At 37.7% G+C, this 15,524-nt stretch overlaps 2 protein-coding genes and 1 pseudogene across 2 annotated transcripts in view; all 3 read left to right on the top strand.

Annotated features, from left to right (window-relative positions):
* LOC107558154 (neuronal acetylcholine receptor subunit alpha-4-like) overlaps positions 1-756 on the top strand; it is a 7,811-nt gene extending 7,055 nt beyond the window's left edge. Inside the window, exon 6 of the mRNA XM_016241777.1 lies at positions 631-756. Within this exon, the coding sequence (XP_016097263.1) occupies positions 631-756 (126 nt within the window). The remainder of the gene's footprint in view (positions 1-630) is intronic.
* Positions 757-1,809: 1,053 nt separating this feature from the next.
* LOC107558170 (ADP-ribosylation factor-related protein 1-like) lies at positions 1,810-15,245 on the top strand. The gene is made up of 8 exons (XM_016241792.1): positions 1,810-2,056; positions 3,187-3,274; positions 3,359-3,441; positions 3,531-3,612; positions 5,720-5,790; positions 5,947-6,047; positions 7,330-7,470; positions 15,229-15,245. The coding sequence occupies exons 1-7, from the start codon at positions 1,964-1,966 to the stop codon at positions 7,415-7,417; spliced, it is 606 nt and encodes a 201-aa protein (XP_016097278.1). The 5' UTR covers positions 1,810-1,963; the 3' UTR covers positions 7,418-7,470; positions 15,229-15,245.
* LOC107558153 (uncharacterized) lies at positions 8,448-11,802 on the top strand (annotated as a pseudogene).
* Positions 15,246-15,524: the final 279 nt, after the last annotated feature.

Here is a 15,524-nt window from a genome sequence, read left to right as displayed (position 1 = left end):
GTGTTGCCTTTTTAAATTTTTGTCATGCAATAATTAAAACTGTATTATTAAAAACATTACTAAAACATGGATGTTTCTTATTTTGGATCAACATTTAATATTTGTTTTAATTTATAGGCCTAATGTAAACACACACACACACAATTCAATAATATAAATTATGATCTAAAACAAGGAAACATATCCATGTTTTTGTCCTTTTTTACATTTTTAATTATTGCATGATAAAAATAATTTAATGAAATGATGACCTTATATAGGCTATTTATATGTGTGTGTGTGTGTTTACATTACATATTAAAATACATTTAAACATAAAATGTTAATCTATAATAAGAAATATATCCATGTTTTAATCATGTTTTTAATAATATATTTTAATTATTGCAGGACAAATATAAATCAAAATTAAATAGTGACACACACACACACACACATACACTATTAATTAATATAACTTTTGCCAAAATGTTGATCTAAAATAAGAAACATATATATTTTTTTATTGCATGACAAAATCATTTATTGAAAGCGTGACCGTATATATTTATACATATACATAAAATAAGAAAAATGTCCATGTTTGGTATTTTTCACTCCATGCCCACAATGTGCTTTGTGTTATTTCAGGTGAGGGAAGAGTGGAAGTATGTGGCCATGGTCATGGATCGGCTCTTCCTGTGGATGTTCATATCAGTGTGCATTCTGGGTATTGTAGGCCTGTTCCTCCCTCCATGGTGGGCTGGAATGATCTGATGATCATCCTCATCATAAAAAAATTAATAATAACAATAATAATAAAACTCATAGATCTGGAGCTGGTGAATATCATGATGCTCATAATATGGAAAAATTTAAGAATTAAATTAAATATAATGTTAGCTAAATTTTAAATGTTTTTTCCCTCTGTTGTTAATATTTTGGTAATATACTGTTATTAATATATTATCTAATGGATGGAAATTAAAAGTGCATTAAATGTATTAATAATAATCATGGTATCGTGTTTGACATTCCTCGAAACTTTTGCATCTTTAAAATAAATAATATTTTTACTTTTAATAATTTTTTAAAGAAACAACAGTATATTATTATATGTTAATATTAGATTTTAACACAAAAAACAAACTTTTTAGAAGATATATATTTTTCTTGTATTAAAGAAGCAAGTGCAGAACTCACAAAAATAAATAAAAAATACAAGATTTTACTGTGTTAAAATAATTAGTGTAGTAAACTTGCAGTTAAAGAACGACCTTCCACTCTTTTCCGCCGAACAGATGAAGAACTACATTTCCGCCACCCAGATAAACTACATTTCCCACAATGCACCAGAAATCGCCAACAACTTCCTCAGGACGTGTTTATCACTGACCGCGTCCGCTGCTAACATGATGGATCTAACAAACCAGCAGATTCTCGTGAGCTACATCTGATTCACTGACTTAGTTGTGGTTTTATAAACCAACGTGTTAGTATCATAATTTCCTCAAGAGCTCATGACTCATGTTTACGTTGTTCAGAGCGCTGATGCTAAGCTATGCTAAGCTAAGCTAAGCTAACTGTACACAGTGTTGTGTTTGTGATATGAACTGGTCAATAGTCTGTTTTTGAGGATGTACACTTTATTATCGGGTCTCTACAAATATGTATTTCAAAAGGACGAGTATTGCATCCTGATCCTCGGTCTGGACAATGCGGGAAAAACGGTAAGACTAGAACTTAATAGTTAAAGCCTCCTTCACTTTTACCAAACGAGAAGTAGTTAAACTCTTGATACAGTTATTCAGTAAAAGGCTAGTTGTGGTTTTATAAACCAACGTGTTAGTATCATAATTTCCTCAAGCGCTCATGACTCATGTTTACGTTGTTCAGAGCGCTGATGCTAAGCTAAGCTAAGCTAAGCTAACTGTACACAGTGTTGTGTTTGTGATATGAACTGGTCAATAGTCTGTTTTTGAGGATGTACACTTTATTATCGGGTCTCTACAAATATGTATTTCAAAAGGACGAGTATTGCATCCTGATCCTCGGTCTGGACAATGCGGGAAAAACGGTAAGACTAGTACTTAATAGTTAAAGCCTCCTTCACTTTTACTAAACGAGAAGTAGTTAAACTCTTGATACAGTTATTCAGTAAAAGGCTTTCTGGGTTCGGGACGTTTTGAGGTTATGATGCACAGAAATCCTGTCTAGGTATCAAATTTTCATGTTGCGATTAATTGCTAATGCTTTTATCGCGGTATACGGTATTATCGCGATATTGACATTTAGTTTTAAAAAAGTGCTGTCGTAATACAGTATAACAGGGTTAATAACAAAAGGTTTTCTTGTAACAAAAATAACTGAACATTTAAATGCAATAAAGCAATACAGAAAAATGTATAAAGTTAAAAGTTTTACACAGATTAAAGTGCAAAAGAACTATAAAGACCGATAGCTATCACTTTACAATAAGACCTCGTTAGTTAAGCTTAGTTCACAATGAGCAATAGCTATATTTGCTACAGAAGTTATTAATCTTTGTTAATAAAATACAAGTCTTAGTTCATGTTAGCGCATTAAATAACACAGTTGCAACTTTCGATTTCAGAAGAATTTTGCATTGGCAGTTTATGTTAACTAATGAAGCCCTAATGTAAAGTGTGACCGAACAATAAAGAATCAAAACACTTTCAAACAATATCTAGGGCGTGTTGTAGTCCAGATTAACATGTAAAAAAAGTTTGAAAATAAATAGCCTATTAAGTCTCAATATTTAAGTATTTGGCGCGGTGATGAACATCAGAGCAAATACACACATCTGAACGGCTGTTTAAATCCTTTAAACACGATTCAGAAACAGAAAGTAGTGCAGCTGCGTTTCCGGGGTAACGGCTGCATTTAAATGAATTATTATTATTATTATTATTATTATTTCTGCAGTTTAGCGCCTCAGCATATCAGAGAGTGAAAGTGCGCATTCCTACAGAGCGTCTTTGATGGGAAAAGTATTCTTAAAACGCATTCAAAATTGTGAATAACTTGTAATATATAATTGTTCACGGTATTTAGAAGAGCCCACGATAACAATACCGTGCATATTCATTACCGTGATATACCGCGTTACCGAATACCGGCACAAGTCTACATCTCACTAGTTTCTCACTTGACGTGTTGTTTTATTTTTATTATTGAATATTGCAGACATTTCTGGAACAAACAAAAACCAAGTTCAGCAGAAACTACAAGGGCATGAACCTTTCGAAGATCACAACTACAGTCGGCCTGAACAGTGAGTGATGCATGCTGGGAAACCGAGTCAAATCAGTAATAGAGTGAGCAGTGGTTTAATTCATTCGTCTGGTTTCTGTTTCAGTCGGCACCATTGATGTGGGAAAAGCTCGTCTGATGTTTTGGGATCTCGGAGGACAAGAAGAACTACAGTCTTTATGGGATAAGGTGACATGCTGTCATTGCATCTGGGGATCAGATCAGTGCGTTGAATGGTCATTGAATCTGTTTCTGATGTTGTATTCATCTCGTTTCAGTACTATGCAGAATCTCATGGTGTCATCTATGTCATCGACTCCACCGATGAGGAGCGACTGGGCGAGTCAAAGAACGCTTTCGGTGAGTTGTGCTGCAGCGAGGGATCAATGCAGTTCTGTACAATCACCAGTGCTGTCATTTAATGAACCCATCTAAAATAGGGACGTTTAAGTAAGTAAAGGATATAAACACTGTTATAATGTACACAAAAATAGGCAAAGGTCTTCCTTCATATGAAATGCAGGTTTGTTTAATAAGACTGCATTATATTATATTATATGCAATATTAATTAAAGTAAATCATATAGGCCTGTTTTGTTATTTTTTTTTATAATTATAAATGATTTCTGCAGGTTTAAAAAAGTCCTAATTTGCCCTTCCACAAATAAAGGCCTTAAATCAGAGCCAAGAGTCTTCGTTTCATAAATGAGTGGCATTAAATGTTGCAAAATAAATCAAACAAAAAAGAATATCTTCCTCAATATCGTCTTGTTTTAGGACACAAACATCTAAAGTTAAAAATAAATGTGACCCTGGAGCATTTGGAACAAAACCAGTCTTAAGGGTCAATTTTTCAAAATGTATATATATATAAATAAATAAGCTGAATAAATAAGCTTTCCATTGATGTATGGTTTGTTAGGAGAGTGCAGCGAGGGATCAATGCAGTTCTGTACAATCACCAGTGCTGTCATTTAATGAACCCATCTAAAATAGGGACGTTTAAGTAAGTAACTCTTTAAGTAAAGGATATAAACACTGTTATAATGTACACAAAAATAGTCAAAGGTCTTCCTTCATATGAAATGCAGGTTTGTTTAATAAGACTGCATTATATTATATGCAATATTAATTCTTATAAATGTTAATTTTCACAACGTTAAAGTAAATCATATAGGCCTATTTTGTTATTTTTTTTTATAATTATAAATGATTTCTGCAGGTTTAAAAAAGTCCTAATTTGCCCTTCCACAAATAAAGGCCTTAAATCAGAGCCAAGAGTCTTCGTTTCATAAATGAGTGGCATTAAATGTTGCAAAATAAATCAAACAAAAAAGAATATCTTCCTCAATATCGTCTTGTTTTAGGACACAAACATCTAAAGTTAAAAATAAATGTGACCCTGGAGCATTTGGAACAAAACCAGTCTTAAGGGTCAATTTTTCAAAATGTATATATATATAAATAAATAAGCTGAATAAATAAGCTTTCCATTGATGTATGGTTTGTTAGGAGAGGACAATATTTGGCTGAGATACAGCTATTTGAAAATCTGGAATCTGAGGGTGCAAAAAAATCTAAATATTGAGAAAATCATCTTTAAAGTTGTTCAAATGAAGTTCTTAGCAATGCATATTACTAATCAAACATTAAGTTTTGATATATTTATGGTAGGAGATTTACAAAATATCTTCATGGAACATGATCTTTATTTAATATCCTAATGATTTTTGGCATAAAAGAGAAATGTATAATTGTGACCCATACAATGTATTGTTGGCTATTGCTACAAATATCCCCCAGCGACTTAACACTGCTTCTGTGCTGCAGGGACACAAATAAATAAACAAATATCTGTCGGTGGGAAATTAAACTTGCTAAGTTTTGAATGAAGTTGAATTTTCTGACTCCATTGGCAGATATTTGCTTTTTTTTTTTTTTATCCTAAACTCCTCAAACTTAATTTTGATTCATTTCACAGAAAACAACACTTCTTATCTTATGTAATTTTGCTTCTCAAGTAGATGTATATTGAGTTATGACTCTTTAGACATTGTGCACTGGAAAACAAGACAAAAATACTGAGGAAGAGCGTCACTTTTTTGCGGTGCAGTCAGAAGGAACAGTGAAAGTTAGTAAAATAGCCGATCTATTCAAGCTGTATTTTGTACAATAAATTCAAAAGTTCTTGAGATCTGCTGGAAGTTGTATTTTATTAATATTCTGATGCTCTCGCTAGACATTTAAAGGACATATTGAAGCATTGCGTTTCCTTCAGTTTATTCTTTGCATTTTCTTTGCTTGGTCTTAAAGTCTTAAATTTACCTTCAGGAGCCTTGAAGTGAAAAATAATATGAACAAAACAGAAGAAAATGTATTTTGGCAGGCCTTGTCAGATGATCTGGTGGAACGTGGATCAGGCCTGAATCAGTGGCTAATGTGAAATGACTTTGTTCCCATCATACAGAGAAGATGATCAGCAGTGAAGTTTTGGAGGGAGTTCCTCTTCTTGTGCTGGCGAACAAACAGGACAATGAGGTATGAACTGAGACCACCTGTGTGAGAAAACACTACTCGGAAAGATCTCATTCTTCTGGGACACCTGTCATCTCCCAGTGGTCTGTAGGTGGTGCTGTGCTCCTTCATTTCCACGTTGAGTTGTAATGATTGCACTGCTTGTCTTGTGTTCGTCAGAACTGTCTGTCTGTGTCCGACATTAAGACGGCTTTCAGCGACTGCGCTCCCAAAATCGGTAAAAGAGACTGTCTGGTGCAGCCCTGCTGTGCTTTATCAGGGTACGTCTGCCTCGTTTCACTCATTTATTATTCAGTGGAAACCCTGCTGCGTTCAAGCACTCCAAAAAAACATGACGGTGAAGTTATGAGAAATGCACAGAAAACAACAAAAACTCTGTGTGCAGCTCAAGATCAATCGCTGATGAGTTGGTGATTTATAGAGAATGTTTGGTAGCACTCTACTTAAAGCCTTTATGTATAATGCATTATAAAGCTATTCATAATACACCTTGTAATGCATATCATTTCATTAATAGATGTAACCAAAGATTAAATGCATCACAATAGCATTTAAATAGAAGGTTTGTCATGTTTTTTTTTAATGCATTATATACTTTCTAAAGGTGTAACAGTGTATTATAATGCATTTTAACTGTGGTTACAATCATTCATGAGCTTATACACCGCATTATAAAGACACAATTAATGCATTATAGGCTACTTTTAGAATGCGTTATATATAAAGGTTTTATGTAAAGTGTTACCGATGGTTTTTATATATTTTAACTTTAGTTGATGTTTTTTTGACAGTGTAAAATGAATCATGAATATTGCAGTGATTTTGAAGCATTGCCACAATTCCAGTTTTGCACTTGTTCCTTTACGTCTTGCGTATGAGAGTGTTAAAAGAGAAATATTTTAATACCATTTCAGATTTAAACCTTTGTAATAATAATGCTGACAGAATTGAGAAGTTTACTTCTGCAAATAAGCTCAAAGCCCAGATTCAGCAATTAATTCACGTCACATCTCTAATTGCAGAAGTTTGCATGTGCAAATTTACATGCTTGCCTTTTCTTTTTTTTTTGGTTAAAAATACACTACTGGTCAGAAGTTTGGAATAACCATTTCCATGAAAGTATTAACCATTTTCAACACTGATAATAATCAGAAATGTTTCTCGAGCAGCAGATCAGCATATTATACTGATTTCTGAAGATCATGTGACACTGAAGACTGGAGGAATGATGCTGAAAATACAGCTGCACATCACAGAAATAAATTTCATTTTAACAGATATTCACATAGAAAACAGCTGTTTTAAATTCTTATAATATTTCACTATTTTTACAGTAGTTTTTGATCAAATAAATACTGCATTGGTGAGCAGAAGAGACTTGTTATTAGTTTTAAACTTTTGGCTGTTAGTGTATATCTTGGTAAATATTGCTGTTATTTAATACTAAATAAAAATTATTTAAAAATAATTGTCCTTATTGCTCTAAACTTCTTAATGCATGTTAAATATGGTGTGTGTTTTCTGTGCGGTTGTGTTTTACAGGCAGGGCGTGAATGACGGCATTGAATGGATGGTCAAATGTGTGATCCGGAACATTCACCGGCCACCCAGAGAGAAAGACATCACATAGAGCGACTTCTGTGTGAGAGTGTGTGAGAGAGTGTGTGTGTGAGAGAGTGTGTGTTTACACTTTTTTTTTTTTTAAGTTTTTTAATTTTATTAATTTTTGCCAGATGAATACATTCCAGACTTTGAAGTTTTTTTCTTTTTTCTCTTCTTTTTAAATTTAATTGTATTTTTTTTTATTAGTTTTAAATTAATTAATTTTATTTTAAACATCACAGACTTACACTGAAGAGTGCCTAATTTGGACTAGTAAGCAACTGAATAGCAACATGCAAAAAGGCACGCTGAACACCCTAGTTACTGCACACCAATAACAAAAAAATATATCAAGACTTGATCATTATTTGTTGCATGTGACAGTTTTCTACTTTTATTCCATCTTAATTTACGGTCATTATCCCTTACATTACTCCCAGCGGTCTGATGTATGTAAGTGTCAAAGGTGTACAATACTCTTTTGAAATAGACAACAATATCTAGAAATATTTACCAGATACAGCAGCCTAAAATGTAGAAGCATTAGATTAGAAAATATTATATATCAAAATATCAAAGCAAGCAAACAAATGCTGCAAGAACTTTTCTTTCTTCTATGGCATCGCTGTGAAGAGCCTTTTAAGCACCTTTATTTTTAAGAGTGTTCTTGTTCTTGTAGAGTTTGATAACAGGATATTTCTTGAGCTACACATCCAGCTTACTTGAATAACATTTAATTATTTAGTAGATGCAATTATCTATTGAGACGCATTCATGAAAAGTACAAGCACATGATGTTTTATTAACAAAGTTCGGGAGGAGCACGTTCAGATAATTAACCCGGCCAATTCATCATCAGCAATTACATCATCTATCCTATCAGCTCGAGAGAGAACTTCTATAAATAGCCCAAGCCATCTTACCTTCATTCTCTCTACTGTATTTCAGCATTCGGTTCACTCCTTTTGCCTTTTTATCACAGACCCAATTATTTCTCGTCCAACGACGAGACCGATACTGGGGATTTTTCAGATCCTCCTCCGCAATTTGCCGGCCCCATGATCACTCCTTCTCTGCCAGACACGGCCACCGAGCACCAGGCCTCATCGTGGCCGCTGCTCTTCTCGACCAGCCACACGCTCTCCACGACGCAGAGGCTTAACCTCGCCTCCACTGGCAAGACTTCCAACTTCCCCCGGCATCCTCGTATCATTCGGCCATATCAGCAACTCCTCCGATCGGAAAGTGGACAGTATTGAAGTACGAGGCAAACGTTGATTAATTCCAATGCACCGTTCTCGCAGAGGGTAAACAAAGCAGATCTGTACGATCTATTCGTCACCCTGCAAATTAGCCAACCTCACTCCTAAATCCATTCCTGCCACCAAGGCGGCCAATAGACCGTGCAAAGCCCCGAGCTCGCCTTGCTCAACTCCACCATCGTCCCGCACAAGACTCGGCTCTCCTCGAGAGCTGGGTCGCAGTAGCAGCAGTTCTTCAACAAGCCTGGGCTGCGTCCCATTTCTCACCGCAGCAGCCTCACTCGCTTCGCGCTTCGGCTCAGCCTTACATAAATGGAAGTTGATGCCGTTTTGTAACCAAGTTAATCATCCACACTGAAATGTCTGAAAGCATTACATTCGCCTTACTGTGCATGTATAAAACCTCACTGAGATACAGACGGAACGGACATAATAAGTTTCATGCAATTCTTCTGGCAGGATCAATTAATTTACGGAAATATTCCATCATTCACTGACGCGCCCATGGTGCACTCACTCAGAATGGATCTAAAAAACGCAACTGCCCTCGTGTTTTGCCGCAGGACAGCAATCGTGTTTGCATTTCAATGGAAACGTATTAATGTGGACAAGGCTTGAGGAATTGAGGCTGCCTCCGCTAGCGGCATAGGCTACACAGGCTCTTCGGGATGTCACAAACCCCGCTTACTTCCCATGGCCTAGAGGCTGCCTCCGCCTGCAACACAGGCCCACACATCTGTCTTTATAACCCTTTTTTCTTTTCAGTGGCCTCCAGCTCCCATAGCAAACCAAAAATGTTCAACATGTTATCAGAGGCTATCTGCTGAATTCTCTCCAATAATTACGCAATCCTTTACCTCATTCACCTTTTATATGATTTTTTGATCATCTCACCTCCTGGCTCCATCCCAGCCGCGCATCTAGAGTTATATAGAGTTATATCGAGTTATATCCTCTAGTCGCCGCAGTAGCCCTGTGGGGGAATGAATCGTCCACCACCAGCATCATAGTGCATTGCCATAATGAAGCGGCCGTGCATTGCATCAATAAAGGCCAGTCCCATTCCCCTGCATTAATGCCTTTTCTAAGACGTCTCATTTGGACTTCAGCTTGCGACCAATTCATTTTAAATGCAATCCCAGACCCAAAAATCAAATAGCTGAGACACTCCCATTCTGCTTTCCAGGAATTCAGGCTGCTGGCGCCGATATTCGCATAATCTGCCCGCAAAAAAAATAAAATAATAATAATTAAAAAAATAATAATAAATAAATAAAAAATATAAAAACCCTTCCAGATGCCTCACTCAGTTATATTCTCCAGTCAGTCTCCCCCAGGACCCTCCAATCCTACTTAACTGCTTGGAATGGTTTTTAAAAATGTCACCACGCTTACAAACCTGCTTTTCTCCTATTTTTCCCTCATCATCTCCTCCTCATTCATCGCCCATCTCAACTCCAACAAAAAACTCCAAGCCAGCTCCATCAAAGGCTACCTAAGCGAAATTAAATATTTCCACAAGCTCATGTTCGGCTCACCCTCCCCAGAAATAGCCAGCTCACAGACATCCATGCTCATCAAAGGTATCCAAAGAGCCCAACTCACCCGCCCAGAAGCTAGACAGCCAATAACTCTAGATATCTTAACCAAATGCATTTCCACTCTCCGCAGAGGCTACCACTCCATTCACAATGCCCGCACGCTCGATGCCATGTTCATATTGGCCTTCTTCGGTTTCTTCAGATGCTCGGAACTCACCATCACTTCCTGCTTCAATCCAAAAATCCACCCAACCTTTTCAGACCTATCAGTGCTAGATACCAAATCAATCTCTTACTTGTTAAGCAAGCAAGATAGTATATTATTATTAAGATAATATTCATTATATCTTCAATCTTCAGTCACCAATCCAACCATACCAAACTCTCTTAGCCTACCTGCATTACAGAAGCCCGCAGGCTAAACTCCCGTCTGACCCGCATTTGTTGACAACTCTAATCGCCCCGCCACACGTTCTGGTTCCAAAAACACCTCAAGCCCATTCTACTGCTATACGGCATCCCAGCAGATCATTATTCCAGCCACTCCTTTTGCATAGGCACAGCTAACACAGCTGCCCAAAAAGGCCTCTCCCAGCCTCAGATCCAGGCACTCTGCCGCTGGACATCAGAGGCCTTCAAGACCTACATTCGGCCAGACCGCTTCCATATCAAAGAAGCTCACCGAACCCTCATCAGCGGAGTCCTTTAACATCAGCTCATTTCCACAGCAGCAGTGCCCGCTTAAGCGAAATTAAATATTTCCACAAGCTCATGTTCGGCTCACCCTCCCCAGAAATAGCCAGCTCACAGACATCCATGCTCATCAAAGGTATCCAAAGAGCCCAACTCACCCGCCCAGAAGCTAGACAGCCAATAACTCTAGATATCTTAACCAAATGCATTTCCACTCTCCGCAGAGGCTACCACTCCATTCACAATGCCCGCACGCTCGATGCCATGTTCATATTGGCCTTCTTCGGTTTCTTCAGATGCTCGGAACTCACCATCACTTCCTGCTTCAATCCAAAAATCCACCCAACCTTTTCAGACCTATCAGTGCTAGATACCAAATCAATCTCTTACTTGTTAAGCAAGCAAGATAGTATATTATTATTAAGATAATATTCATTATATCTTCAATCTTCAGTCACCAATCCAACCATACCAAACTCTCTTAGCCTACCTGCATTACAGAAGCCCGCAGGCTAAACTCCCGTCTGACCCGCATTTGTTGACAACTCTAATCGCCCCGCCACACGTTCTGGTTCCAAAAACACCTCAAGCCCATTCTACTGCTATACGGCATCCCAGCAGATCATTATTCCAGCCACTCCTTTTGCATAGGCACAGCTAACACAGCTGCCCAAAAAGGCCTCTCCCAGCCTCAGATCCAGGCACTCTGCCGCTGGACATCAGAGGCCTTCAAGACCTACATTCGGCCAGACCGCTTCCATATCAAAGAAGCTCACCGAACCCTCATCAGCGGAGTCCTTTAACATCAGCTCATTTCCACAGCAGCAGTGCCCGCTTCTGCAGAAGCCACATTCTCTTTTCAGATGCCACAGCAGTGCCCGCTTCCGCAGAAGCCACATTCTCTCTTCAGATGCCACAGCGGTACCCAGGAGCCAGTGTTTCTTTTCAGATATCACCAAAGTGCCCACTCCGTCAGGAGCTTTTATCTTTACTTCCCACTCATCTCTACTTCCCATTGCCTCAGTAGTACTCGCTCCCGCAGGAGCCCGTATCTTTACTTCCAACTGCCGCAGCAGTGCCGGCTTCCACAGAAGTCACATTCTCTTTCCAGATACCACCACAATGATTCTACTCCAAGCGACGTCCAGCACCCCACCAACCTTAAGCTCTGCAAGTTTTGGGGGGTTATCAACGCCCCACTCTGGCTGCTGTACCACGCTAATTGCATCTTTTGGGGGGAGCGCTCTCTCCACGGACAGGGGGAGTACCCCGGGTTTGGGAGGAATTACCGAACTCGGAGCCCTCTTCCCGGACAGCACGCCAAATACGCATACCATTCATCCCGCTATATTATCTGTAAGGCGAACTCATGAAATTAATTATTGAGAATATTAACACTCTAAAAATAAAGGTTATTTATTGGCATCAATGGTTCCTTGAAGAACCTTTCCATTGCACAAAACATTCTTTATAATGGAAAAAAAAGTTATTTAGATTGTTAAAATGTTCTGCTCAGTAAGAACTGTTCTGAGATAGGTTCTTTGGGGAAGCAAAAATGGTTCTTCTATGGCATCTTTATGAAAAGGTTCTTTTGGAACCGTTATTTTTAAGAGTGTAGAACCTTTTCACTGCACTAAAGGTTCTTAATAGTGGAATAAGGTTCTTTGGAGTATTAGATAATGTCCTTCTAACTAAGAGAAAATGGTTATTTTTGGAACTGTTCACTGAAAGGTTCTTTGAGGAACCCAAAATGGTGGTTCTATGGAACCTTTATTTTTTATAACATTTTACCATGTGACATGTGGATACCATAGGATATGAATATGGTAATCAGTTAGTACCATAGTATTGCCATTTGACACCATGATAGTGCCACAGTCCTCTTTTTATGTCCATTGCTGTTTTTATGACTTTTTTCACATTCTGGCTTCTCTCCTCTGCACCTTTTAAATGTCAGAGAAGTTTTCTTCACCGTCTCACATTCAATTTGTCACACCTTTCTGCACCTCTTTCTGTAGTCTCAGGAGAAGCAGGTGCAGAAGCAGTTGGCAGAGAAACGGGAGCGTGAGAAGGAGGTGCTCACCAAGGCCCAGGAGGTCAACAACAACTACAGTAAGATGACTGAGGAGAAACTTCACCACAAAATGGAGCTGATCCAAGAAAATCGCATGGCCCGTCTTAATGCTCTCAAACAGCGTCTGAGAGAGAAGGTGAGTCTGTCTGGTTGTTTTTAATTAATCAGTGTATGCTATTATATAAAGAATATGACTCTCAGTCTCCAACATTCCATTCAAAGTGCCTCCTCCCCTTTGAAGTTCTCATTCAAATTTAAATCCATTTTACATTTTTGCATTTGGCAGATGCTTTAATCCCAAGCAACTGACATTACATATAAAGTATATATATTATCAGTTCATGCATCACCTAGGAATCGAACCAATTGCCGTAGCTTTGCTGGCGCCTCTACTGGTTTGAGCTATGGGAATGGCTTTTGTTTGAAACACACTTTTCATGATCCAATGGATAAAATCAAGTCCCTAAAAATCAAGAAAGTATAAAATGGGCTTGGAATGCTGTTTTATTTTGACATGTTTGCATAATGAAGAAGTATGGGCTTTTATATTTCCACAGTTCATATTGCATGTTGTTTTTCTTAAGTAACAGGCTTTTAGCTGTATTTTATTATCAGTAAAAAAGAGAACTAGTTCTTTTACTTCCTGGTTACTATTTCTTTTTCCTTCCTGGTTTCCCTCTCTTTTCTTTGTCAGGAGAATCATGCTGCAGAAGTCCGTAAGAATAAGGAACTTCACACTGAGCTCTCTGGCTAAGGACACTCTTGATGCCAGAGCCGTGAGGCGTCCAATCATGACTGCATTTGGAGAATATCTCATTCTCTGGCCACACTGTCTAAAGAGGTCATATCAGACTCACCTTATCAGTTTTCCTTATCAATAAACGTCTGAGCATATAACAGCATCCCACATACACTATGTGGACAAAAGTATGTGAGTACCCAAACACCACACCCATACGTGCTTGTTGATTGTTTAACTTCAGAAGCATGGGCATTAATAGGCAGTACGTTCTTCAGAAAATGTCTAGTTCTGTCGAGCATCTTCTGTTGATCCTAGAACAAGAAGTCTTATCCCTATCCCTAAAACCAACTTTTATCAAAAATTATGGCTAAAACCAGAGGGAAGTTGATAAGAATGTTGCTTAAGCTCCAGTCCTAAGCCAAACCCTTTTACATATTCCTAAAATCTGATTGGCTAATGTTGATCCAGGAAGGAACATGCCCTACTTGGCAGAATCGCAGTCACCCGCTTTGTGCTCAAGGACTTTGTCATGCTGAAAATAAAAAAGCATCGTCCAAAGCTGTTGAACAATCTCCAGACTGTTACTGTATGGAGTTATTTGACTAGCCAAACACATTTATTGTAAAGAGGTGTCCACATACTTTTGATCATGAAGTCTATCTGCCTGTTGAAAAAAACAACAACTTGGACCAGCTTAAAGACTTGTTTTTAGATTGCCATTAGTGGTATGTTACTCTGACACAAGCTGATTAAGAGGGTTGTTGTTGCCGATAGACCAGCTAACCGAGTAGTTGAGCTAAAACCAGCATGAAATTGTCAAAACATACCTTATTTGTAACCAGCAATGGTACAATCTAGTCATTTAGTCTGGTCTTGGCTGTTATTTAGCAGGTCTGAATCTCACAAAAACAAAAACCATGGCTGTATCCACATTTACACTGCACTTTATAGGATATGATTCATTCACGTTGGTAGTTTAGATTAATTTCAAGTGTCACTGACTCAGATTTGTTGGTTTGTTTTTCAGTGACCTAAAAGAGAAATGTCTAATCTATATGCTGCTAACTGATTACTGAAAACCATTTAAAATAAGATTAAAGCATAACAAGTTCGTAAGAAGGCGTCTCTGTCATTTTTGCAACTGAGGGAAACTAAGAATGCATCCAAGAGATTATTTATGTTGGCAACACATCAGAATTTCTAAGTTGTTGTTTATCACCGTCTATAGCAATTTAGTGTCTCCTGAGGATGTGAAGTTTCTGTCTCTTGCAAGTTTCTGATCAGGTATTGAATTTGGAAATTACTGACGCAGTAGTTTCTGAATATAGTTTCTAAACAATTATGATTGTATTGCTGCTGATAAGACTCATATGCAATCAAGTAAATCAGTCATCGAAGTTGAGTAAAATGAGTGTGTGTTTGTGTACGTGTCATCACGTGTTTTTTGACGAACTCTGGCCATGTGATGGAAATTACAGATAAATGAAACTGAAGCCGTTTTGTTTGCTCAGATACTGCTGCTTTTGTTGTGTGTGTGTGAGTGTCTTCATATACACATAATGTCTAGCCTCAAGGTACAATTAAAGCAGTTTCATTCACCTGATTTGTTTAATAGTTTGTGTAACATTCCAGTCTGTAGTCACCTCGGGCATGTTTGAGTGTCATGTGCATTAAGCCTTATTTGTTTTCAGAAACAATGCCCAGCATAGATCTAAATATTTAAGGAAAAATTTAAGCTTGTGCAATGGGGAAAACATGACTAATTTGTTCAGTCATGGTTTAAAAAAAAAATGCATGTTGCATGCAAACATCAGTTTCTAATG

The sequence above is a fragment of the Sinocyclocheilus grahami genome, unplaced genomic scaffold (assembly GCF_001515645.1).
Source record: "Sinocyclocheilus grahami isolate Dianchi unplaced genomic scaffold, SAMN03320097.WGS_v1.1 scaffold633.1, whole genome shotgun sequence".
Classification (NCBI taxonomy): Eukaryota; Metazoa; Chordata; class Actinopteri; order Cypriniformes; family Cyprinidae; genus Sinocyclocheilus; species Sinocyclocheilus grahami.
This window is presented reverse-complemented; position numbering and strand designations above follow the sequence as displayed.